General features: G+C 34.1%; 1 protein-coding gene across 1 annotated transcript; it reads right to left on the bottom strand.

Annotated features, from left to right (window-relative positions):
* Positions 1–690: 690 nt before the first annotated feature.
* LOC113523180 (calpain-A-like) lies at positions 691–26548 on the bottom strand. The gene is made up of 20 exons (XM_052892033.1): positions 25973–26548; positions 24337–24513; positions 22888–23008; positions 22216–22245; positions 20074–20077; positions 19851–19985; positions 19534–19702; positions 19011–19192; positions 18066–18179; positions 17411–17517; positions 16983–17092; positions 16024–16220; positions 14935–15042; positions 14512–14554; positions 11935–12067; positions 9252–9470; positions 6432–6559; positions 5131–5252; positions 3236–3309; positions 691–1865 (listed from the first exon to the last, which is right to left on the bottom strand). The coding sequence occupies exons 1-20, from the start codon at positions 26525–26527 to the stop codon at positions 1786–1788; spliced, it is 2808 nt and encodes a 935-aa protein (XP_052747993.1). The 5' UTR covers positions 26528–26548; the 3' UTR covers positions 691–1785.
* Between the last annotated feature and the right edge of the window lie 1343 nt (positions 26549–27891).

Here is a 27891-nt window from a genome sequence, read left to right as displayed (position 1 = left end):
GTGGGATACCATTAATATTTATTTATTTATTTAACACTTTATTGCACCAACATAACATGATTTGTTAAAACAATTTTCAATACGTATAGTGTAGTACAAAAGGCGGTCTTATTGCTAAGCAATCTCTTCCAGACAACCTTTGGGTAGAAAGGATTAAAGCATAAGTAGGTAGGTGGCGCGTTAAAAAAGATAGATTTGTAAAAAATAATATTTGTGACAGCATAGTCATATACATATACATACATAAATAAACACATACAACCAAACATATACATATATATACATACACATACACATATAAATATATATACATACATATACATATATACGCATAAATACATACAAATATACCATATTAATACACATATATATAACACACATAAAACTGGAAATACGTAGGACTAAGTGATTATAAGGATAGGTAGTGGGCTAATATATCGCATGGTACTATTCATATCTATAGATGACTGTTACCACTCCATCAAATGTGTCGCCAGAAAGCAAATCTGAAGAATGGGAAAATATGTTTAAATATTTCCTATATTATTCCGGGTGCCAAAAAGAAATATCAACATTTTATATACTTCTGTACTTTACTATACTTTCAATGATATTATATCTGAAATTTAAACAGTGACCTTTCTCTCGGAACTTAGTTTTAGATCAAGAAAATAAAACACATTTTACAAATACATGAAAACATACTTTATTAAAAAAAAAACATAAGTTATACTTTGATAAATAAATTGCAAATAAAAATAAATTGTGAATGCACATAAAAATGCGAGAATTTCAATGATAAGGTACATAGATAATCTTTATATATTTTTTTAATAATAAATACAAAAATACGAGTGAGATATTTCAAGAGAAATAAGAAAGCACGTAAAAATTACAGCTAGAATCGCACAGTGACTAAATTAACATGGGTGGGGTGACCTTTAGGCCAACTGACCGATTTGACCTCCGTTGGTCACTTTGGCCCAGTTGTTCATTTTGGCCCAAAGGCCTTCTTGGAATGGACCGTGTCGGTGGATAAAAAAAAAATACTGTTGGCATTCTGTAACCTGGGCAGGTTTCATCAGTTATTATATACAACGTGTATATAATAATATATTTCTTATAATTAATCATTAAAAATGCTACATGATGCAATAATGTTAATTTAGAAAAATACTTTTTAGTAATTGAAAATTTGTTAAATTTATAAATTAACATACCCGTAAGAAATTTGTAAAAATTAAATTTTTGTGACTTGCAAAGATTAATTCAAAATTCTTTATAATTGTTGCATTGTATGGGGTCTCTTAATTTTACAATATGTTTACAATAACGTTATAAACACAATATATTAACAAGATCGTTGATTCCACTTAAAGCTTACGTGTAAAGATGGAATTGAACGTAACAAAGTGCATAGAATACGAGCAGGAACATAGAACTAGGTAAAAAATTATTTGCGAACGCAGTTGGACAACAAAATAATACTATTAGAAGACTTTATACAATTAGAAGAAAAATTGGGAAGAACATGGATTAGCTCTTTGCTCGTTCTAAATCCACCTTCAGATTCTGATTTCCTCGATGCAATAGTTAGAAACGAATCTCGGTGTAATATCTTTTAATATATTTGATATACATTTTAGGCTTTATATACGTATTTACACATATTAAGAGACTATATTATATATCTGACGTATGTCACAACAATCAACATATTGGACTGGAAGTTTGTATATCAGCCTTCAGCTTATCAACTATAAGACATTTAGACATTTGTTAGATCTAGTAAACTGTGCGATTCAGCCAGTCATCCATCGAGAATGTGGCGTAGCCCCCGCCCGAAGATCTCGAGTTGAAGATGCCTGAAAACATTCAACTGTTTTAGAAAAAAATAAATAAAATAAATCGGCTCTGAAACAATTGAATACAGTTAGTAAGCGTGTAGTTTGTTTGGTATTTTTACAGAATGCATATTTAATATTAAATAAAATAATATAAATTAAAATAAAACAGAAATTGTTATAAATAAAAAATAATTCTGTAAAATACACAAACGTGAGTGGACAATATCAGATGCGACAAGTGTATTTTGCAAATATTAAAAAAAAAACATACAATTTAATTAAAAATACCATTCATAATATATTTAGCTTTACAACTTAGTTACTGTCGCATGTGATTTACGCTATTCAGGAGTCGCTTTATATTTTAACAAAATTTAAAAATATAATTTTGACTATTTTAATGTAATTAATTATATATTAGAAACGAAGTAATATATTTACACTTACATATAAATATAAACAATAATTTTCAATTAAATCTATAATTTTAAATATAGTTTCAGTTTTTATATATATGATTCTGTATCGATATATTGTTTATATATTGATGTAAGTATATATTCAAGTTGTGTATAGGCGACTCGTGTCAAGCGTGAGCGTGCGGCTGCTCGCTAATGTGACCGTTCGGATGGTATACTTGTTTGGTCGACGGTAGTCGCTGTCAACGTTCACTGGTTCCACTGCAGTTCCCTCTCCAGGTTTTCGAGGGGTTCGTTCTTTGCTGTTTGTTTTTTATTTTATAGAAAATTATTAAATTTTATATAAATATATATAAATTATACAGACCGCTACCCTCTGAGCAAGCGACAAACGAATTCAGCCATCAGTAGATACGTTTATGCGTACGCATGAAAAAGAGCAAGACGCCGAACATCGTTATCTCGTTTCATCTCATACATGCGGTAGCGATAACGTATCTATCGACAAATTCGTTTACCACTTGTCTAGAAGGTCGGGAACTGTATCTGTGACTATAATAAAATTGCAACTATTATTACATGTTATTTACTAAAATATACCAAAGGATAACATACATACATATTGTCTCATACATCATACATACATGTTATCTCTTGCTTTATGTACTTTCATAACTCAAATCATATATGCACGTCAGTTCTATATGTAGTATACCCAGTAAATTGATCCCCCCCTCCTCACTGGAATACATCATGGTGAATTTAATGGGCATACTGGACTGACTACATCCTCATCCATCATCCCTCACTGGTACCATGCTAATGTAAACCAATAGAGATTCCTTTATCATCCGTAAAAAAATCAGCTAATGCGACTAGCTGATTGAGTCATATACAAGTAATTTATATTTTTTTTTAATTCAATTTCCAAATTTGAACATATTATAAAAAGTAGCTACGATAACTCACCTATCATGGTCTTGAGCCGCACAGCGCACATGATGAAGTTGTCAAAGTGGATATAACCGTCAGAGGATCCGTATCTATACAAAGAAAAAAATTTACAATTATAATTCTATTTACATTTTAATATTAGGTCCTTACATATGAAATTAGCGTTTTGTCGCACTTTAACCTGAAATATCTCCTCTGTATTTGAATTCCAAATTCAAATTTATAAATTCATTAAGCTGGTACAGGTTCAGTTAGCTGGAGTTTTGAAAACAGTCATTCATTTGTTTTTTCCTTATTACTTTTTTCCTTGGCGTCGCTTATTACCGCACACGGAAAACATGAAATATCTACCGTGGCACCAGTGCTGCAGAAACAGCTCGAAGAATTAATGATGTGCACGGCGCTGGTGTCGCACAAGAAAGCACGGTACGTTTTTGGTTTCGACGTTTTCGTTCTGGAAATTTCGACCTTCAGAACCAACCCCGTGGACGGCCGGAGACCAAAGTGGAAAACGTAGAATTAAAGGCTATTGTGAAAGCGGATCCATCACAAAGCAATTTAGAGAAAACTGCAGGCTTCGGGGTAAGTGATAAAACTGTCTTAATCCACTTGAAGCAAATCGGCCACTGCTGCTTCACGACAACGCAAGAAAACAACAAACAACCTCTAAGTTAGATGAGCTACAATTGGAATGTCGGCGACATCCACCGTACTCCCCGGACCTTGCTCCAACAGATTACCATTTTTTCCGGAATTTCGACAACTTCTTATAAGGAAAAAATTCAACTCCAATGCGGCAGTCCCAACCGTCTCCAAAGAGTTTATTGATTCTCGCCCCCACGGTTTTTTTAGTAAAGGGAACTATCTATGAGATGGCAAAAGTACATAGATAACAACGGTGCATACTTTGATTAATTAAATATATTTTACAATAAAAAAATTGACTTTATATTCCTCGCGTACATGACACCAATTTCATATGTAAGGGCCTAATATATAAAAATCACATGTCACGATGTTTGTTCACGCTAGTCTCCAAGCTGCAAACCTCAAAGATTTTGAAATTTGTAGAAAAATAAATAGTGATTAACAGAGCGCATGCGAGGTTGCGCGCGCAGGAAAATTTGATATTGTCATTCTTTTAAATACGTTTTAACAATTTGTTAAATATTTCAATTACTCATTTCCCATAACTAGGGGTCACTAACAAAAACACTACAACGGCATCGTCTGACAAAAATGACGAAATATTTATATTGGGAATAAGAGTTACGCCATTTTGGCCAGAGGAACTCGATATTTTTTTTTTAAATGTATTATTTATTCCAACTTCAATATACTAAATCATCTGTACCTATGTTAATACGAATAAATCAAAATGAGTTTGTTTACTGTCTTATAGCGCCTTAAAAGTTTAACCAATATATTCAATATAATTTTTTTTTATACGACAGAATGGCAAACAAGCTGACGGCCCACCTGATGGAAAGTGGTAACCGTCGCCTATAGACATGAGCAGTACCATGGACATAACAGAGTATACTGTTTCGCCCATGAAACCCCCCCCCCCCCCATGCGTTGCTATTCCTGAGGACTCAGGTGTTATTCCTCTGTACCCAGTAAATTCACGCCATATCCCACCCTTCAAACCGAAACACAGCCATGCAAACACAACTGCTTCACGGTTGAAACACGAATGGGACAGAGGTACCCAAGCAATCGACTTTTGTACAAAGTCTTAATATAAAATACTAATCTATCTTACTATTTATCTACCCGTGCGAAAGCTAGGCGAATTGCTAGTGAATAACGAAACGGGTAGGTGAAACGTGAACGGATTTAAGAATGACTGAACAAATAACTGACTGAATGAATGAATGAAATGATTAATTAGAAACAACAAATAAAACCTGTGAGCGAGCACGTTGAGTATATGCGCATTGACAGTGTATCCGGCCGAGTGCAGTGCGTCACGCAGGTGGTACGCAGGAATGCCGCCGCGGCCCTCCGTGTCGTATAACCGGAACACCTCCTGCGATTTGAAACAATAAAACAAAATATTATCAATTGCTCAAAACGACAAAATTATTTGAACGAGATGCTATACTCGTATATATACTAATGTGCTAATTACAGGGGCCAAACGTTGCAACTATTGAGTTGCCACGCTTGGCAACCGCAATTTGACTCTTAGTGATGATTTAAGAGGGACGCTGCCGCCTATCCCTCCACCATAAGCTCCCTTAGTCGGGTCTTATGACACCCAAGTTATGAGACCTACACGACTACCTTGGGGGGAAAGGGATTGTTAGTAATGGAGACTAAGAATCCCATTGCTAGCAATATACCCAACCAGGTCGACCTCCTCGCGGTTCCCCCTGGAAACTATCATGGTTAATTCCTGATGAATTCATCATGATGGGCTAACTGGCCTGTTTTCATTCTCATCAATCACCCTTCACTGGTGCTCCGCCAACGTATCCCGTTAGCGCAGGCGGGGTTACCATATCATTTTCACCCATTAAAAAACAAAAAACACGACTACCTTATTGCTTCCCAGTTATGGAGATTAGTGATCCTATTGCCATAATAATAATAGGATCACTAAACCCCAAAACTATACTTATCTGAACTAGCAATACGGTTACTAAACTCCATTACTAGCTATCTATCCCCCCCCCCTTCCTCAGTGGGGCATATCTTCTTCTATTCTTAAACAACACAATTTTTAGCCCAAGAAATTGATAAAAATAAAGGTCGGCTGACCATTTCAAAATTAATGCAATTCAAAAATCAAACGCTTACAAAATATGGGCATACATTTTCACTGCAGATGCCGATTATTATCAGGCGGGTCGTTTGCTTGATTAGCACTTATTTTAATATATAAAAATCCCGAGTCACGATGTTCGTCCATGCTAATCTCCGAAATCGTTAAATTTTAATGAAATTTTATACAATGCAATGTTTGCTCCAATTTGAGAGCTACAATAGTTTTACAATGACAGGTCTTCTGACCCTTCTGGTAGGAGGTTTAGGTGGAGGACTTGGGGCGGACTCCCGGGTCGCTGATTCTAAGCCCTCTCCATAAGGGAATGCGTAGAATAGTTTTTATCCCGACCCGGTAGATGGCAGTAGGAGGTGAAACGTTTGCCGGGTCATCTTATTGGCAATAATATATACATATACATGGCACTAATTATATACTCACCCTCCATTTACGCAGATCGATCCACAGCTCTTTGAACTCTTCAAATCCAAGCCCACCTGAATTATCCTTGTCAAGCATTGATACCATACTTCTGCATACGTCTTCTGAGAAGCCTTGTCCTTTTAATTCTGTAAAAACATCGACCATATGAGAAATGATACACTTTCCATCAAATCACATTTACAATTCCTCTTTAAGGTACAGCAACAAGTCTATGAACACTGATGAACCGTATTGTTTGATAGTAAAGTCCAAATTGCAATGTTCATACACTTTTTATGATCAATTAGCAAAATTCCTCACAAACTGCTTACATAAATTTAAATGTGTATCACAATGTTTCCAAATATCGCTTGTTACAAGTATAATCAAGTTTTATACCCTAAAACAAAACCTTAATCTTAGGGTATACAGCCCTAAAATTAAGATTTATCTAATATTTTCCCTTTATTTATAAAAACTAGAACTTTCTACTTACCTATCCTAACTACTAATGTTTTATGGTATTATTTCAAATCGAGAATTTAACGCAAAAGAAAAAAAATCTAAAATAGGTTCATTACATATTTGACAATTTCACAATTAAGAGAGTTAGGGTATAAAACTCTAAGATGAGGGTTAGCTACTCTTAGGGTTAAAACTCTAAAACTAGGATTTATGTAATCATTAAGTATAAAACACTAATATTAGTATTTGTCTAATTTTTTTTTTTTTCATATAAAACCCTAAAATTAAAAGACAAGACGTTTGTGAGGAAACTGGCTATTGTTTAATAATCATTTTGTGAGAAATTATTTGAGCAAATAATTTCTTACATAAATGAAAACAATATAACACGACCAAATTAAATTACACCAATTTTTTTTTCGTGACAACTCAAATTGGTCGTGTTATATAAACATAGCATTACAATTATAAAACCATAGTGTCATTTTATAATAGCTTTTTTTTTATAGACAACGTTTCAATATTTTATTTTTATGGAAATGGAGGTTATTCTTAGCTATATACTATTAATTCTATATAATAACTTATTTTAAAATGCCCATTTTTGTTGATATATTACAAGTGCCAAATAATACGTGCAACGAAAGCAATTATATGCAAATATTAACAAATTAATTGATAATATTTACATATCGTGTGGTTAGTAGCGTAAAGAGATACAATATGGATGTAAAATAATGATTTATTGATTTATTTATAAAACAAAAAATAAATATTTATTATTTATTACAATAACAATAAACGTAACGTAAAAATTAAACCATTATTTTACATAAAAACATAAAATAATCAATTAACATATAATTAAAAGGTCGTCCGAATAGTAGATCTGTAAATAAACATTGAAAACACGTAAGCATAGACAAAAATAGACTTTTATGCCTCCATTTCTATAAAAAAAAATGAATAATATAGTGGCAGCAAAGAGATCATGCAGATTTACTGGAATCCTGTAAAAAATCAATTATTAATACGAGGTTTAAAAAATGTGATTTCAGATCAAATAAAATGAAAAAAAAATCGGCAATAAGGAAGACATACATCTCTGCCAAATTGTAATAAAAAAAAAACCTATCAGCCAATGCGCGCATTAGTATGTCTAGTTATTATATAGTTATATATAGTATTTATACATAGTTTCATTTATTTATAAATGAATAAAAAAAGTAAACAAATCCCTAGTAATAAACTTAGCTATTTATTTATTGATTACATCCATTGGGTGAGCCTTACAGTCTTCCAATACGCTCACCCAGGAAAGCATGAGTACAATAACATATAAAAAAGAATATTACACAAAAATATTAAACAAAAAATAATATAAAAAATTTAACTCAAACAAAAAACGTCTGAACATAAATACTCTGTGGTCACTTTAGTTACTATAAGTGAAACTAACACGTATTTTCATTTATTCTTACAATTTATAAATATAAAATTGTTTACATATATTTGGATGTTTGTTATTAATCTTGCTGAATTGACTGAACAGATTTGAATGAAATTTGGCATAAAGATAAGCATAATAAATGGAACGTCTTTAAATTCCCCTTTATTGAAAGATTACAACGTACCTAATAATGTATCGTACATAACGACAGTATAAAGTAATCATGGCAGCTAGAAACTGACAAAAGAAAATTTAAGATGCGGATATCTACTGTCACGGTCACTTAGACAAATATAGCGGGCAGAAATTATCAAACACGAAATTTAAAGGCACATTTTTATACTCTGTCACGGTTACTTAGATAAATATAGCGGGCAGAAACTATCAAACACGAAATTTAAAGGCACATTTTTATACTCTGTCACGGTTACTTAGATAAATATAGCGGGCAGAAACTATCAAACACGAAATTTAAAGGCACATTTTTATACTCTGTCACGGTTACTTAGATAAATATAGCGGGCAGAAACTATCAAACACGAAATTTAAAGGCACATTTTTATACTCTGTCACGGTTACTTAGATAAATATAGTGGGCAGAATCTATCAAACACGAAATTTAATAAACAGATTATTATTACTCTATCACGGTCACTTAATAAGATAAAAATAACGGCCAGTAAATATCAAAACCGAAAATAACAGTCGAATTCATGTTAATTTGGTCACGTCCACTTAATTTCGATAGATAAATACGGCGGGCAGAACTTGTCAAAAGTAAAATTTAATCTTTGGATTTTTATTAATTTGGTAACGGCCCACTTAGCTTAGTAAAACAAATATGGCTTATTTTTTGTAATACTTTATTTAATAGCCCCGTATATAAATAAAGTTAATGCGCGCAGAGGCGGACACTCCGGTACCTTGCGGCTGCGGCTGCGTCAGATGCACTTGCTCGGCGCCCTGCTGCTGCACTTGCTGCAGGTCCACGCCCAGCTCCTTGCAGATGGGCGTGCACAGTGCGCACAGCAGCTGCTCCAGGCAGCTCTGCTCCTGCGGGGGGGAGCCGACCATCCCCCCTCCCCCGCCGCCCCCGCCAGCCCCGCCACCGTCGTACGCTCCTCCACGCCGCATTGCCATCTCTGCAGGGCGACGGTCATATCAGCCGTGGCTCGAATTGAGCCGGTATCGGTACCGTTTTGGTACAAACTCTGGTTTACAATAACACCAATCCAAGACATGAACTAGCTTATATTTCAATATATTTTAATGCGCAATTCTACATTTAGGAATCCTTAATTATTAATAGATTTAGTAATTAATTTCCCAAAGAGGGTGGACGTCAGGCAGGCAGGTGGCCGGTCGTAAAACTAAAAACCAAGTCTTTTTGTAATATGGACAAAATCATATTACGCCGACCCCAAATTATTGGGATAAGGGTAAGAAGATGATGAGTAATTAATTTTCGAAGTATTTTCAGAACAGCTCCTAACTACAGTAAATTTATATTTTATATATAATTTATATTTATAATTTGCTAAAACTAAAGTTTTTTTATTTAAATTTAATCTACTATAATTATACAAAAATTTTGTAAATAATAACTTTATCAATATTTTGTAAATAATGATTAACAAAATAATATTAATAAAATATTACTTTTTTTTATATAATGAGTGCTTAAAATTATTAAATATTAAAAAAAATATCATACAAGAAAATGTGTATTTCTAATTATAAAAAGTACAGTAACCTCCAAAAAAAATCTAAAAAACACTGATATAATTATTAATAATTTAAATGTTGATGATAAATAAAATAACATCAATTAAAATCATTCGTAGAAGACATTTGGAAGTCACTATACATACAAACTATAAACATAATACTTACATATATTATATCTTCAAACGGATAGCAAACGAAACCACAAAAGCCGCTTTAAACTTGGCACATAAGCATTACAACAGTGAAAGCTCAAAAATGGGCATTAAAAAAACAAAATATGTAATATAATAGAGAATATATTTAATTATAATAAATTAATTACACGGACATTACATCCGTGGGGTTATCCGCGCTTTTGTTAGTTCACGCCGTTTTTAAGGCTTTTATATTATATCCTATAATTCTGATCTTCAGCAAAAATAATAAGGAAATAAATATTAAATCTTCGTTGACTGCACAAATTATTTTATAAATATTTTATTTTTTATAATTCATTATAAACAACAGCCCTCTTTTTTTGGCGATATTATGAAAATTAATTTACAAAAATCAACAAATGATGGCCTTGAAAAAACTGTCAAGTTTATTCTTTTAAGACCAGCATGATGCATTTAGAAATCTCTGTTTAATTGTGTAATTTCTCATTTCGTACCTACATAACTTTCATTGTGTATATAACAAAATATTTTATCAATTAAACAATTTGAAGAGGGATGCTGTTTAAGAGCTAAACAAATTTGACAAAAAAAAATAATTTCGTTACATTTTATTTCACATATCCCCATTATCCTTGCTGACTGTACTATAATCAGTATAATTCAACCATAAATATAATTAATATTAAAAATACTGAAAAAGCATACATTAACACAATATGAATAAAAAAAATCAACATTTAAACATTTTATCTACAGAAATATCCCAATTATATCTATATATATATATATATATATATATATATATATATAAATTAATGCCACTTTTCGTTGTAATTTTATAACTCAAGAACGAGCTCACCTATCCAAACCAAATGTTTAGGCTTTGTTCGGACTATTTAGTAGATGGTTTATGTGAAGTTTGCACAAAATCGATTAAGCGGTTCTTCATTTATCACATTTTTTGTAACAAAAAAATTCAATAAATGGCAGATCATTTTGTTAATGGGGATTTTTGTGTCAAATTCAAACTTTTTTTAAGATGAAGATTGTGCTGTCAAATTGAAACTGTTTTCAATGTGAACAGTACAAGCATGTCGTTATATCATTCATGCGGTCATTTAAATTTTTTTTTTTTATTATTTCACTTTATACGTAACGAAGCACGTACCGGGCCGCTAGTTTAATAAATAAAAAAAAAATATTACACACTGTCGATTTTAACGAATACTGGCAGCACAGATAAGACCTGAGATTCTTCGTTCTAATATTGAAATTCAAAAATTTTTTTTTTTCAAATAGACTTGTTTACAAGCACATTTAAATCATCACTTTTTTAATCTTTGACAGGGTTTTAAAGTTGTTGTCTGTTAAGAAGAGACCGCGTGAAACTCGACAGTTACTCTTTTAAATCTCTGTTAACGTATATGTAAGTTTACATATATCATTTAACTACCATTATAACCTGTGTGGGGGTGGCTATAAATGAATTAACTAAGTTATGTTAAAATTAACACCCAAACAGTTTCAAAATTAAATCACTAACAAATTGATACATTCAATCGATTAATCAATTTCTTCTTTATACTGCTATTGGACATCAGCAAACCATCCCAAGGTCTGATTAATTACTTGTTTGTTCACATTTGCCTTAAGTTCTATTGAAACAGATTAAAATTTTAAATAAAAAAATATATTTATGTACCTATAATGTACTACGTACCTTCCCTCATGGCGTAGTCGAGTATCTCCTTCAGTTCGCGCCAGTCGACCTCCCCGTCGCTGCCTGCCAGTCGCGTGAAGAAATCTCGCACCGGGTCCGCTGGCGTGGGATCCGCCGGTAATACGTCCTTCACCTGTAATTTTTGGTATTTATTTAAAAACATTCAAAACTTTGGTGATAGACGAATAATAATATTATAATATTAACCTTTTAATTTACTATCTACTTTTTAACTAATCATAATGTCAAATAATTTTTACCAGAGGGAGACTTTGTACAAAAGTCGATTGCTTGGGTACCTCTGTCCCATTCGTGTTTCAACCGTGAAGCAGCTGTGTTTGCATAGCTGTATTTCGGTTTGAAGGGTGGGATATGGCGTGAATTTACAAGGTACAGAGGAATAACACCTGAGTCCTCAAGTTTTTAGTAATGTAAACTAACAATCCTATTTCTAGCAAAACACCCAACCAGGTCGATCTCCATGCGGTCTCCGCTGGAAACTATAATGATTATTTTTTAATGAATTCATCATGATGAGCTAACTGGCATGTTTTCATTCTCATCTATCACCCCGCAGTGGTGCCCCGCCAGCGTATACCGTTAGCGTAGGCGGGCCAATACATTTCCAACATAAAAAATGACAAATTTTCAGGCTGCCACACTTCGATATACGCTCATAATATTGTACATGAATATAAAATATAAATTAAATTAATTATATATTATTGTATTAATATACCTTTTGTCTGTTGATTTATTAATATTTGCTTTGATGTAATTCAATAACATTTATACTATAAGCTTGCCTACTAAATGGCATATTTTTCTTATAAAAAAACTTCTCTAACTTTTATAAGCAAGACACGCCGAGACGCTATGACGCAAATTGCTCTTGGCCACAACATAATATTAGTGTTTTGCTCTTTTAAGGGCAAAGCAATAAGCTGAGTTGTGACCAGTTTGTGTTACTGTGGCACACGCATGAAGAAAGGAAATCGTTAGTTTATACGAGGTTTGTCCGGAAAGTACGTATAAAAGTTTTTTAAAAATTTTATTTTACAATTATTCAGGTAAATCAATTTTATCCCCTTCAAAGTACTCCCCCTGTGACATAATGCACTTGTGCCAACGCCGTTTCCACTGTGAGAAGGCTCCTTGAAAGTCCTCTGGTTGTAGGTTTCTCAGCTGCCCCGTCGTAGCTTTTTTTATCTCATTTATGTCCCCCAAATGCCGCCCCCGAAGTACCAATTTGGTTTTTGGGAACAAGAAGAAGTCACACGGGGCCAAATCCGGCGAATAGGGGGGGTGTTCGGTCACCGTAATGGAATTTTTACTCAAAAACTCACGGAACGATCTTGGCGCAAATTTTTTTCATTTGAAGTTCGTTTCTTAGAATTTCGTGGACCACGGTTTTGCCCAAATTAAGCTCTTCAGCCACCTGTCTGACCGTTAAACGACGGTTCCCATTAACACAAGTTCGAATTCTTTCCACGTTTTCGTCGGAATGTGAAGTGGAAGGACGTCCTGAACGTGGGTCATCTTGAACGCTTTCTCGGCCCTCTCTGAATCTTTTTAGCCACTTGTGGACGGTTGGTTCCTTCACAGCATCATCCCCATAAACTGTTCTGAGATCGGCAAAAATTTCACGGCCATTCTTGCCGAGTTTCGAGAGAAACTTGATTACGACGCGCTGCTCTTCAACGGAAGCGGGCTCCATGCCGACGGGGTTTCGTTAAGAGGTAACTTCACAGATGGCGTGACAAGCCAGTTCGCACCGCACGGCGGTCAGACCAGAACTGAAGCATTGTTAGGGACATAAGGAAGGGGTCCTGCGCTTACCTGGCCTCCCCACTCCTCTTTCTCGCATTCCAGAACACTTTTATACGAACTTTCCGGACAGACCTCGTATATTTTGTTTTTTTTGGTATTTTTTTTTTTTGTTTTGTGCTTTTTTATTTTCATTCTTTTATCTCTTTTGCTGTGTATTATGTGTATGTTTTTTTTTTTATTGTAATTTGTGTGCTGTAAGTAATGTAAATAAATTATCTATCTATCTATCTAAAATTACTGTAGACCCCTGAGGAAACAATTGTCGGAAACGACAAATATAGTTTAAAAAACTTCCCGTTATGCATGTATTTTTTTTTATGCAACTTAGTATGGCAAACAAGCTGACGCCCCACCTGATTGGAAGTGGTAACCGTCGCCTATAGACATGAGCAGTACCATGGACATAACAGAGTATACTGTTTCGTCCAAGATACCTCCCGTGCGTTTTCAATCCTGAGGACCCAGGTGTTATTCCTCTGTACCGTGTAAATTCACTGCTCTATCCCACCCTTCAAACCGAAATACAGCCATGCAAACACAAAATAATAATAATTATTATTATTATAAGGTATATAAATTATGCATCCCGTTATGCATTAAAAAACTTCCAGTTAGAATTAATCTGTTTCAAGTAAAAAGAGATCAGCCTAATGAAATATCTCGTGAACCAATATACAGCATTTGTTTTTATTGTTTTTGACAGCTTTTCTTAATGTTAAATTATAGTAATACCTTTAACTAACTCACCCTATCATCCACTTCACCCATTCCAACATCCTCGTCGTTTTCACTGAAAAAAAAAACAATATCATCCTTGTAGTCAGAATTAATGTATATAATTATGTACGTTATTCATTTTTTGTGTTGTGGTATCACGGCATGGTAACATGGCATCACAGTATATTTTGTAATATTTAAAATACACAATCAGGACTTCTATGTCTTTACAGGTAAATATTACCTACATATCTCCTTCTTTATTGCCAATGTTTGTTATGTGTATTTAAAATATGTGTAAACAATGCGAAAGTTTATAATTAACTATATTTTATAATATTCATAATATTATTCATATCTATGTGCAGCGAGTGCCACCTTCAATAACGCGGGTCTTTAACTTATTTGCCACTATGAAGTTATAAAAAAAAATAGTAAAAAAAATATTCTTACGCCATATTGTTGCACTTTTCTGAGAACACACGAACCAGGAATTCTCCCTCTTCGTCCGGCTCGAACGTGGACGGCACTATCACATATGTGCCCGGCTCGAATTTGAACCTTAAAACATTAAGTTTTTGTTGTAGGACCATGTATGCACATCAAAAAGACATGTGATTCTAATACGTCATCGGTTGGGGGAAAGGAAATGTTAGCAATGGAGTTCGACAGCCCCATTGCTAGCAATATGCCTTATTAGGTCGACCTCCACGTGGTTCCCCCTGGAAACCATGGTGAACAATTCTTGTTGAATTCGTCACGATGGGCTAACTGACCTGCTTCATTCTCACCTATCATCCTTCACTGGTGCCCAGCCGGTGTATACGGATAGCGCAGATGGGGTTACCATTCCATTATCATCCATTAAAAAAAAATACGTCATTGGTTAGCAATTAATGTGAAAAAAAGAAAAATGCATTTATTACCAAAGTATGTTTGTATAAGCACAAAGTTTAACATTGAATCCTGCACTAGGCTGAGACTATCCTATAGAAAATTGGAATCATATCATGTCAGAATAATGTAGCTTGTTTGCCACCTTAGTGATATAAAAAAAAATACTTTGTGATATAATTAATAATGGTGTCTCAATTAATAAACAAATCTAATTAAATAGTCACCGTACATTTATATCATGTGCAGATGAAACATTTTGTGGTCAAACACATTCACCACCATTACATCACATAATCCTTCGAACCGAATTCGAACTTGTGACATTTGTATAATATAACTAAATGTATTATTATTTATTTGCTGTAGTTCTATTACCTCCTGTTTGCCTGAAATTTTCGGTAAAATCTTTCATAATTTTGGAGGTTTAAAAGCCCATCTTACACGAATCATAATAAGATTTGTTTAAAGAAACCCGCCAAATTTAATATGCCTTAGTTGAGGGCACAAGATTGACAGACTAGTATATTTACATCAGTGGATTATACAAAACAAATACTGTTATGATCTATGTACAGCAATGTTTTCAACCCCGAACCCCAGTCGTTCCGTATACTTCCGTATCAGACATAGTAAAAAGGAACCCACCTAGCGCTGACCTCCCTGAGATTGATGAACGCTTGCGAGCGGCCGACGGACGCGTTGTATTTAAAGAAGTTGAGGTCGAGAGGCTTCGGCACGTGGCCGTAATCAGGCAGTCGGTACACCGCGAACCCTATCGTGAGGCACTCGAGCCCCTGGTGTCGCTGCGACCGCCTGTTCTTTTGCATCAGGGCCACGATTATCTAAAAAAAAAAAAAAGAAATATTTACAATTTTTTTCGTAATACAGTAACGCATGAAGAAGTTTAATAAATTTATTTGTTTAATACAAAAATCCACAGCTCTGTTAAAAAATAATACACATACTAATAAAATAATATAAATACAGCCAATAATGGATTTCAATTATATAAACAAAAACTATAAACGTAACCGTAACCGGCGAGCATGTATTAAAAGATTGATGAATGTGGAAGAAGCGAAAGAGGTTTGTTTGAATCGAAGCATTTGGCGTTCCATTGTTTCTGTCTACCCTAATGGGAGACAGGCGTGACAGATATGTATGTATGTATGTATGTTTGTATGTAAACGAAAACTACAATTCTAAAGCAAGGTAGGCAAGTTAGAGTGAGTAGTTAGTATGGAAGTGTTTTTTATGACACTTAGAAAGACAAACAAGCTGACGGCCTAATTAATCTTACATTTTAAACCAAAATACGAATAGTATAAAAAAAAATTTGCACAATATCTATGCATTTTTAATTAATAATTTTCTCTACTTTTTAAGGCATAATTACACTTGTCTTTCCAATAGTAGTTAATTACCATTCCATATTTTGTACCAAACATCTAAGATCATCATCGTCATCTCAGCCATTATCTATCCACTGCTGGACATAGGCCTCCCCCATAGACTGCCATAAAGGACGGTCCTGAGCCACCTGCATCCACTACCTCCAATGTCATCCTTTAACTAAATCACCTCTAGTACCATATGCGACTTACCGTACACTTGTTCTCGTCGTCCCCTTCATCGACGTCTGTGAGGGTGACCGTGTACTGCGGGTTCCGCCAGAACGTGTCCAGGTAGTTCCTGCAACCGCCCGCCGTCACGCCTGCAAATCAAATAAATGAATTAGTGAATGAATATTTATTTGCAAGAAACATGGTAAATATACAGGTGTTAAAATAATAATATATCCACCACATATTTCGCCTTAGGCATACACAATTTAATATACTTAAATATTAATTAAATAAATAAATTAAGATTGCACTCAATAAAAAATCGACTTTAATTATAGCAACATATAGTTTATTTGTTACCTCTTCGTGTTTTAACGACTCGACCATTCGAAAACCAAGATAATATATAGGTCCTGTAAATTAGTTGCGTGTTGAAGGTAGTTAAACACATTCCTCTCTCCACCTACCTCTGACCCATTCTCCTTCGAACACAGACATTTCCCACTTCTTGGTGCAACCTTCTGGGCACTCTTCCGGATCCAACGAGTCAGGGTTCAAGTTACAAATCTCTACTCTGAAATAAAAACAAGAGAAATTATCTGGATTTTCTAGGAGTTTTCTCCTACAGTAGAGGTGAACACCTCTACTTGAACTGCGAGCGATCTACCTCAATATTGTTAGACTACGATCGATCGACGATAAGAGGCTGCAAGTATGCGTGATGCAGTGTTGTCATCTAGGTAGGGTATATAGAGACATAGTTTTTCGCACAAAACTATGCATTTTTTTAATCAAGGTAAAATGTAGTTAAAGTAGATGGGCCATGGTATACTTCTAGCCATGGGGTGGCATATTCCCCTTACTTGCAACATCATTGTAATTAGGTTTCCATTTCAGTTTGCAATTTGAAACCTTATTTCAATCAGACAGTATTTTAAAGTGTAAAATTTTCTTCGGACGTCCGTTTTCGTATTTGATTAATATGGTGTCTTTCAAGGCTAGAGTAAATTGACATTATTTGATTTTGTATACAATTTAAATTCCATTGTCACTTAAGATTAAGTGAAATTATGGTCAAAGATGTACCGAATTAACATAAAAAAAAATCGCTGTATAACTCACCTTGAAAAGTGGTTAACGAAATCCTTGAATGACATCCAAAATTCGCCGTCGTCATCAAAAGTGAGACCCAGTTCTTCCTTTTCAGACTCTGGTATGAACCGCCACTCCGGAGATCTAAAATGAGATCATGTCAGTAAACATCCATTAACTTTAATAATATAGAGTATTCATAAAACTTAAAAAATTATAAAACTTTTAAAGTTAAGCTCGCCTTTGTTTATTTGCTTACCTCTGTCATATTTTTCTGTATACCTAATTAGTATGTACAATAAAGTATTAAATAAATATATAAATAAAACAAATAAATCAAATATGGACCAAGAATACAACCTTGAGGTACACCCATTTGTAAAAGAGATCTGTTAGACACAGTGAAGTTTTATGTTATAATATTGCAGTGACAGCCCAGATGGACAATGTTAAACTGTGGTTGCAGGGCCCCAAAATTGCATCCTAGCATAAACTTCTGAATTTTCAAATTCACCCATGAATCAATTAGAAGTGATTGTCATTATTCGAAAGGAATAAAAAGTCGTCTGGTAAACCACGTCAAAGAACTTCGTATATAACAAAAATGGCCAAGAAACTCTCGATACCAACCTAAAGAACTATACTCAAATTAACAGTATATCTAAATAAATATTATAAAAAGGAGAGATTTCATTATTTATTTGTAATGGATAAATTTAAAAAATACTACACTCATTCTAAAAACTTTTACATCCATAGAAAGCTATTCATACATTGTCAGCGAATAACATGAGCTATATTTAAAAAAAAAAATTGCGAAGATGGAGCGGTTTGCTAATTATATGTATATTATAAAGATACAATGGAAAATAAAAATACTTTAGATATAAAATAGGAATTTATAAAAATGGGTCTAGAATAGAACCTTGAGGTACACTCATTTGTACAAGAATATAGCAATGTGCCGTGACTAACTTGTCGCTCCAGGGTCCATTCCACTCGGCCTCGTTGCCCCAGGGATTGCGCAGGCGCAGCAGCGGGATCTTGCCGGCGCGACCCGGCGTCTCGATGTCCACGTACTTGACCCTCGTCACTGAGTACGCATGCCCGCGGATCAATCCCGCCGGCGTCTCCGCCTCCAAAATATGCGGATCTGGCTGTAAAACGTCCAAATATACGTTCATTTCTCACTCAAATCTCTACCACCAAACAGCGGAGGAAAAATATTGTTTTAATGGGATCTAACAACCCCATTGCTAGCAACAAACCTTGTGCAATCAACATCCGCGTGGTCTCTCCTGGACCAACATTGTCAATCCCTAATGATTTCGTCACGATAACTTACCTTCATCCTCACCTACCATCACTCACTAGAGCCCCACCAGCGTATACCGGATAGTTCAAGCATGGTTACCATGTTATTATTAAGCTTTAATAAAATATGCCCAGGACAAAGTACTGAGCATTAGGAATTTGTCTGAAGCGAAAAGTACTTTACCTCTATACTGCACCCCATAAGAGAATTCCTCTCGTAAGCCTTCAGCAGGATGGTGTAGAAGTTGGGAGGTAATTCCGTCATGTCATACATTTCCGTGACGCCGCCAGTGAAGTCTTCCATCGCCTCGCATGTCGATCCGCCTTTAAGTGCTTCGTACGACCCATGCAACCTGTGGTTAAAAAGTGCTCCCTATAAATTATTCTGACGATTTTAAAAGGTGGAAGGATCGATGTTATGATGTACATCACAGTGGTGTCTAACCCTAAAAGATCTGAACAGTTTGGGGCCAGATGATGAATAGGTAGATCCAAACTCACTTGGCATACGCTTTTTCCAGCAGCGCGCTCCAGAACTCGTTCCTCTCCGAGGAGTGGAGGAAAACCAACTTGCCCCTGTAGGTCGGCAGACGGTCGTCGATGACCACGTCCACCCATCGGCCGTACTGCCAGAACCTGGAGTTAACATATAAATACATATCAATATAAGTGTACAATGCAAACTTCCTACCCCTTAACATTGACCTTATAAGATACTAGCTACACTCCTCGCAAAAATTAAGGGAACATAAAAATTTTTGAAATTTTTGGGTGATTTTCAACAGGCTGTATTTCAGTGAAAAATAATCGTACAGGAAATTTAAAAAAAGGGTTTTGAAGCTTGAAAACTCTAGTTTTCAGATTTTTTGGTGAAAAAATTTTTTGAACTCCGGTTTCCATGCAATTCTTAAACAAAGCTGAAAATATTTTTTTTCTAAATTTTCTAGGTTTCGTTTTTCACTCTATGGGCATGGAAAAATTTTTTCGAGCTACTCCATTGTATAGGTCTCTTAGCGTGTTTATTCAGCTTCAAAAATCGCTTTGGATGGCTCAATTACGACCATTTGTCTCCGAGATATCAAACTTTGAATGCAAAAGCATCCTTTTCCATTCAACTGCTAATATCTCTGGAACTACTGGTCGCACAGCAAGCGGGCGCCGAGTTTCTTTATTTGCATAAAATTTTCTTGATTTTTTTCGATTTTTTTTTTTGATAATGAATTTTTAAAAAACAAAAAATTGAGTAAAAAGTGAAAAACAAATGAAATTATTGATTTTTGAATGGATTAGGGTGAGTTTAAGGGACAAAAACCTTGTTCCCTTATTTTTTCCAAAATTTCAATCAATTGGTCCGGGAAAAACCGTTGAACCGATCGCTCCAGGGATTTAGGGGGTTCTTAAAGGAACAATAGACTGTAAAATTTTCCTCAAACCTTAGCTTTCCCGCCCATATTAGCGAAGATACAGCCAAGTAACCAAAAAAGGAGAAAAAGTAACTTTTTTCCACTTTTTTCAATTCAATGTTAGAAGTGGAAAAAAATTTTTTCTTCACTAACTCTTGACTGTGCTTAATTGGAAATTTTATGCAGATAAAGAAACTCGGCGCCCGCTTGCTGTGCGACCAGTAGTTCCAGAGATATTAGCAGTTGAATGGAAAAGGATGCTTTTGCATTCAAAGTTCGATATCTCGGAGACAAATGGTCGTAATTGAGCCATCCAAAGCGATTTTTGAAGCTGAATAAACACGCTAAGAGACCTATACAATGGAGTAGCTCGAAAAAATTTTTCCATGCCCATAGAGTGAAAAACGAAACCTAGAAAATTTAGAAAAAAATATTTTCAGCTTTGTTTAAGAATTGCATGGAAACCGGAGCTCAAAAAATTTTTTCACCAAAAAATCTGAAAACTAGAGTTTTCAAGCTTCAAAACCCTTTTTTTAAATTTCCTGTACGATTATTTTTCACTGAAATACAGCCTGTTGAAAATCACCCAAAAATTTCAAAAAATTTTATGTTCCCTTAATTTTTGCGAGGAGTGTATTTCCCGCAGCTTTGTCCACGTGAATCGTTTTATAAAGTAGCGTATGTAAATTAGGGGCAAGGGATTGTTAGTAATGGGGACTAACTGCCCACTTGTTTTTTTTATGGGTGAAAATGGTATGGTAGCCCCGCCTGCGCTAACGAGATATGCTGGCGGAGCACCAGTGAATGGTGATAGATGAGAATGAAAACAGACCAGTTAGCCCATCATAATGAATTCATCAGGAATTAACCATGATAGTTTCCAGGGAGAACCGCGAGGAGGTCGACCTGGTTAGGTATATTGCTAGCAATAGGATTCTCAGTCTCAGTCTGTTAGCAATATACCCTATCAAGTCGACCTCCACGTGGTTCATCTTAATTTCAGTCTCATTTTATTCAAATCCGATGCTTTCAAGTGTAACAAATATTCAAAATAACTTTAAAATGTTTTTAAATGTTTGTAATATTAGTAGATTGCGAGAGAGTTCACTTCCACACAAACCCAATTAATTTTTCATATAATTACACAATTACTCAAAAAAAAAAATCTAATAGCGTCCACACTAAAGCTTACACTTACTAGTTCACTATCACTATTTTAAATAGAATCAAAAAATATTAAAATTGGTTCTTTTTCTTGTACCATATCTATAGCCCTTTTCCTCTCTCTCTCTCTCTCTCTCTCTCTCTCTCTCTCTCTCTCTCTCTCTCTCTCTCTCTCTCTCTCTCTCTCTCTCTCTCTCTTTCTCTCTCTCTCTCTCTCTAGTCACAAAGTATAGTTAGTTCATAGCGGTAATTTTATTTTGTACACACATTTTTTTATTATTATTTTTAAGGGCTTTTACCTTCTTCAAGTATATCAGCCCTATCATACCCTGAATTGATTTCACAAATAAAGCTTTATCTACTTTCCCTAGACACGGAAAGAGAGGAATTTATGGGCATCAATAATTTACAGAGATGCTCAAAAATTTCTGGTCACCATAAATAGATCAATAATATATCTACATTAACTAGTCCCATCAGCCGTTAACTGTCCACTGCTGAACATAGGATTCTCCCATAAGTTTGGACAGTATTTAGCTCCCTTGGCAGGCAGGCTGACAGCCATAGTTAGACTTTGATAATGTTTTAAGATAAACGCTGCTGCCCATCTCTGGACCAATAAGTTCCCTTTAATCGCTTCTTACGACAACTACGGGAAAGGAAATTTCTTCTACGTAACCTGTATATTATATTGAGAGACAGGGAAAAACCTGTATCAGCATATATGTGCTGTGATTTCTGTTTTGCACTACTACTGCCCACTCACTACTTCCTATGCCACTATATTAGGTTGATTGGAAGAAATCTCTTTTAGAGATAAGTACACTTTTGTTTACATTATTATTAATCATTATTTTTACTGTATGTTTTAGTGCATTAAAAAATATATAGTTTTTTTATCACATTCGGTTTGACATAAATAGTAAAATGTTCAGTTTCACTAATTATTTCCATCCTTATATTGTGTGCTTACTTCCTGTGCAGCGTGAGATTCGCGACCGCAGCGAGCAGCCAACAATCGCCGAGCTCGCCTTGTTGCACGTCGAAGCGACTGTAACCCTCCACAAATAGTTGCGGATCCTCGCATATTTCCTACAAATACATATCAAAAAAATGAAAACCTATTAATATTATAAATGCGAAAATTTGTAACAATGGATGAATGAATGTTCATTTGTCTTTTTCGCGCAATAACTACTGAACAAATTTGAATGAAATTTAATACACGAGTAAGTAATAGTATTTACCCACGTCAATTATCAATATTTTCACCGCATAATTACATTTCTGTTTCACCAAACGTTAACTGAGTGAGAATGCTATATAACATTAAGTTCGCTCTTTGTACCAATTACTTTTTTATAATGTTAGTCAATAGACAATAAATAATTATATTAACACATAGGGTACTTTAAGGGAAGCCGCAGGATAAAACTAGTCTAAAATAATAATAATAAATAAAAACACGATTCTTGTCAAGTGTATAGTCTGCAATGCCCATGTCGCTGTCCAAGTCTACAGGTGATTATACCACTTTCCAACAGATGGGCTTATTTGGTATTCTGAGTTACATAAAAAGGGTACTAAAAGTAGGCAAATAAAGTAACCAACCAATTTACCAAAGAGGGAGACTTTGTACAAAAGTCGTTTGCTTGGGCATCTCTGTACCATTCGTGTTTCTACCGTAAAGCAGTTATGTTGTATAGCTATGTTTCGGTTTGAAGGGTGGGATATGGCGTGAATTTACAGAGTACAGAGGAATAACACCTGAGTCCTCAGGATTGGCACCGCATGGGGGGTATCATGGGCAAAACAGTACACTCTGTTAACTCCATAGTACTGGTCATGTCTATAGGCGACGGTTACCATTTTCCATCAGGTGAGCCGTTAGCTTGTTTGCCATTCTATGTTGCATAAAAAAGATCCGAGAAACCACTTTGCCACCGCGTTTAAATACGCGCGTACGTAATAGTAAGTTTATATCCTCCTGTTGTGGGAAAGCTGTGTTCAGTAGCGAGAGTCTGAGTAGGCTAAAAGCCAGAGTTGCCTCTATCGTTCCAGTCATCTTCATTTTTTTCATACAAAAGATTCTACATGGGTAATTCTGTCCCATCTGTGTATTTGCCGTGAAATAGCTATACTTACACAGCTGTGTTTCGGTTTAGAGGGTAGAAATAAAGCAGTGAATTTATAGGATACAAGAGGTATATCGTAATACTCAGAAATGGCAACGCTGACGATTCTGTAAGTATATTTTTTTTTTATTTAACTTTATTTAACTGAGTAAGAATATCTTTTTCAATAAAGAAAGATTTTTAAATCGGTTAAGACTAACGGATTTAAGAAGTAATAAATATAAAAAATACAATCGAATTGTGAACCTCCTTTTTTTTGAAGTCGGTTAAAAAGTAAATACTCACACTAGGCCGTAACCAAGTAATGGGTCTGTCGAGACGCTCCTTGTAGTACAGACTGCGGTCTATGGCAGGGAACTCGGGGTCTTCGAACAGTCTCCCGTCGGCTATACACCGCGACCTAATCTCCTTGAAGTCCTGATAAGTCGCTGGACCGAACGACGATGGCCGGGTCTCACCGAGCTGTGGAAATAATAGGTTAGACGCGAGATTTATTAAATAATAAAATCTATTATTTAACACATTTCTATTATTTCCATTATGGAACAAATCTTAAAGTATATCCTTTTAGATATATAAAATCCTTAAATCTAAATTTATAGAAGATAAAGTCCTGAAACACCAAACAAAAAATATACAACCGAATTGAAAACCTCCTTATTTAAAATCAGTTGAAAATATTATCATCTTCATTACTTATAAACCAGATAACTATTTATTTGGAAGGCGCCAACCGACTCCCCTTAAGGTACCTTTTTCAAGAACTAATTAATCTTCAGCAAATACTAGAAGTACTTGTTGTCTATTTTTATATAACAAAAAAATGTAATTATATTTTTTTTGTAATGACTGTACCGAAATAAATAAAAAAAATTACCAGAGCGATCCGTATGCTTATAATAACCAGCAATGATAAACTGTGCTCATATCTATAGGCGACGGTTACCACTTTCCATCAGGTGAGCCGTCAGCTTGTTTGCCATTCTAAGTTATATAAAAAAAAAACATTTTACAGTTATAAAACATTCTGACACATTTGAAATGCAAAACAAATACTTCTATATGGGCAATGTAATAAACTGATAGGACATTACTAAAAGCCTGAGGCAGATACCACACACTGAATTATCTACCACACCTAATCCTGAAAAGGATGTTAGCATCATTCACTGTAAAGACACGTAATTTTTGGGCAAATATTTGAATGCAATGGAATTAGTGGGCAATAAAAACCGCATGACTACACAATAGACTTAAGTATGATTAGATCAAAGTCTTTTTACATTTCCACTATATTTCTTGGAAAAAGTTGTTTATTTTTATGTATCACTGATTCGCGTTGGTGTCCTTTATTGCTAAACTATATTTTTATGTAACTAACTTACCTACTTGGTTTATAAGAAACCATATAATTACGCTGTCTTTTTTTAATGTTATTTTAGATGGCTTGATTAAAAAACATCAGGAAAAACTACATAGCTAGCAAGGATAGTTCTAATTACTTTGTATCAATTTCGCCCTTAAATTTAAATACAATAGAGTACAATTAACTCCGCCTGAATTCTTATTGGCAATTACTACATAAAATTTTGAACTTGAGTAAATTCTGCATTCATTGTTAAGCAAAAGAAGGTTGGTTTAAATGTTTCTGTACAAAATTTTCCGTAACATGTATGATTGTACCGAGTTAAATAATGAACTGTTTTATCAAGCACCTAACAGATCTCGTATATGTATGCTTTGACTTTTCTTTTATTTGCACCGAGGTATTGCAAAACACATGCAGGAGAACGTGCACCTTTGAGACTTTTAGATTGCTATGAAAAACTGGAAAAAATGCTTTAGAAAATCGACAAAAACATTGACATTACAGATATTTTCTATAAAGCCTCTAAGTAGGTATAATCTAAATAAAACAAACCCAAAAAACTTGTTCGCCTGTACGCATAAACATCTTACTCCCACTGTAGCTGGGTGGTAACCGCAGTTTGTACACCTTATGTTCAGATACAGCGAACTTAACATTATCTGGTGAATATTTCGCATGATCTTTCAAAGTCACTTTTGGGGATGCAATTGTTTCTCTATCAAACACTAAAGCTTTGTTCGTTACATAATTACTTCTTGAAACTACAGTAACTTGTTTCAGTGTTAAAGTCTCTTCAGGGATCGAATTTTTAGTGTCTACTTTCGTGGCCCAAAAAGGACTCGAGTGGTAACTTAATTGTTGTAATTTAACTTCTTTGAAATCATCCAACATGCGTGTTATAGAATTTGGTTCCATAGACACATCTTTAGGAGAGACTTTGCTTGTTTGTTTTAACATTCTGCCTAGATTAGGAGACGCAACGAGAGATTTGTTCTTCCATGAATCCGCTGCAGCCGTCAGAGAAGCACTTAAATAGAATGTCTTTAAATTCCCAACGTCTTCTTTACACAATTTCAAAAATGTGTCTTCTTGCACTTCGCTCGACATTATGACTGTTACCGTTTCTATTTCAAACTGCACTTAAGTAAATAGCTTAAGTGGATTGTTTTAAACGATTGAGATACTTTTCTTAATTTGCTTAACCTAAATCATCAAGGTCGACACAATTTCAATGCTTCAATTGTCATTAAGTTATATTGGTCAATTCTGTATCCGAGTTAATATTTATTAAACTAATTATCTCTATATGACGCATTCAGCCTAAAATAGTTTTAACCGATACTAAAACATATTAATATTTATAATATGTTTACAATTCACATTACCTAATGATTTTTTTAATGAAGTTATAAAGCAATTTTCGGTACCTAATATTAATATTTTCATGTACTACCGAAAGCATATAACTTACTATTTAAAACTTTTCCTAATATCATTGGAAATAATAAACGAGTTATTATTAAAATTAATGATTCAATAGTTTTTCTTTTTTTATATTGACAATTAAATATTTATTTATATCTAATGAAATTTTGTTATAAAACAACAATCTTATTGTTTTAAATAAAAATAAAAATTATATGACACATAATAAAATATTAACACAATAAGCAAGAAACAATAATAATAAGGATATAAACATATATACGAGTATACGTAGCGGATTCACTTTATTATTATAATATATAACCAATTGTTATCGTGTACCCCGAATATAGTACACTATATACCAATATCCTTAAATATTAGGGCAAGTAAATATCAATTAGAAGCCATTTTTTGTAAAATCCAATTTAAATTGGTTCCTCTTCATATATTCATTAGAATGTGTCGATAACACTGAAACTGTGTGTCACCATGATGTATGTCCTTGAGTCGATTGATTTTTCTATTTATTTCTATTGTAGTACAATTGTTTAAACTATCGACAATATTTGTTTTATTTTCTTTTTAATTATCTACATTTATTTTTTATTTTTCAGTCACATTACACTTTCGCTGTTTATTTTTTTTTTAAATAAAGAAATATTTCGCAGTTAAAGTGACCGGTCGTTATAAACTAACACCATTGACTGAAAACTGGACTGATAAGTTTCCTGTAATATTTATATATATATAAACACATATACAATATAGCTGATAATTAATATATCGCTAGGGACTGTATGGATATTCCCGATGTATTTACTTCGATGTTAAATTTAATTACTTTTTACTTGACTCAATTAACGTAAAAGCTTATAGATAAATAGGTACATATACTATTATATATTATTACATATTTTTTTCTTTGTTGTTTATGTGAATTATATTTTATTATTATTTTACTTACAATAAAACATGAAAGTTTGTGAATGTGGCTTTGTTAATCTTTCCGAAATTCACTGTTTGATTTTTCATAATATTGAAAT

Source organism: Galleria mellonella, unplaced genomic scaffold, assembly GCF_026898425.1.
Source record: "Galleria mellonella isolate WM207_F2 unplaced genomic scaffold, CSIRO_AGI_GalMel_v1 utg146, whole genome shotgun sequence".
In the NCBI taxonomy this organism is placed as follows: domain Eukaryota; kingdom Metazoa; phylum Arthropoda; class Insecta; order Lepidoptera; family Pyralidae; genus Galleria; species Galleria mellonella.
This window is presented reverse-complemented; position numbering and strand designations above follow the sequence as displayed.

Excerpts from the sequence above, each read along its gene's own strand:
- LOC113523180 (XM_052892033.1), bottom strand. The coding sequence starts at position 26,527 with ATGTCGAGCGAAGTGCAAGAAGACACATTTTTGAAATTGTGTAAAGAA. Across the intron at positions 22,246-22,887 it reads TCTCACGCTGCACAGGAAGT|GGTATGATAGGGCTGATATA; the intron begins AAGCACACAATA and ends AAATCAATTCAG. Across the intron at positions 14,555-14,934 it reads GAAAAGTGCAACAATATGGC|TGAAAACGACGAGGATGTTG; the intron begins GTAAGAATATTT and ends TTTTTTTTTCAG.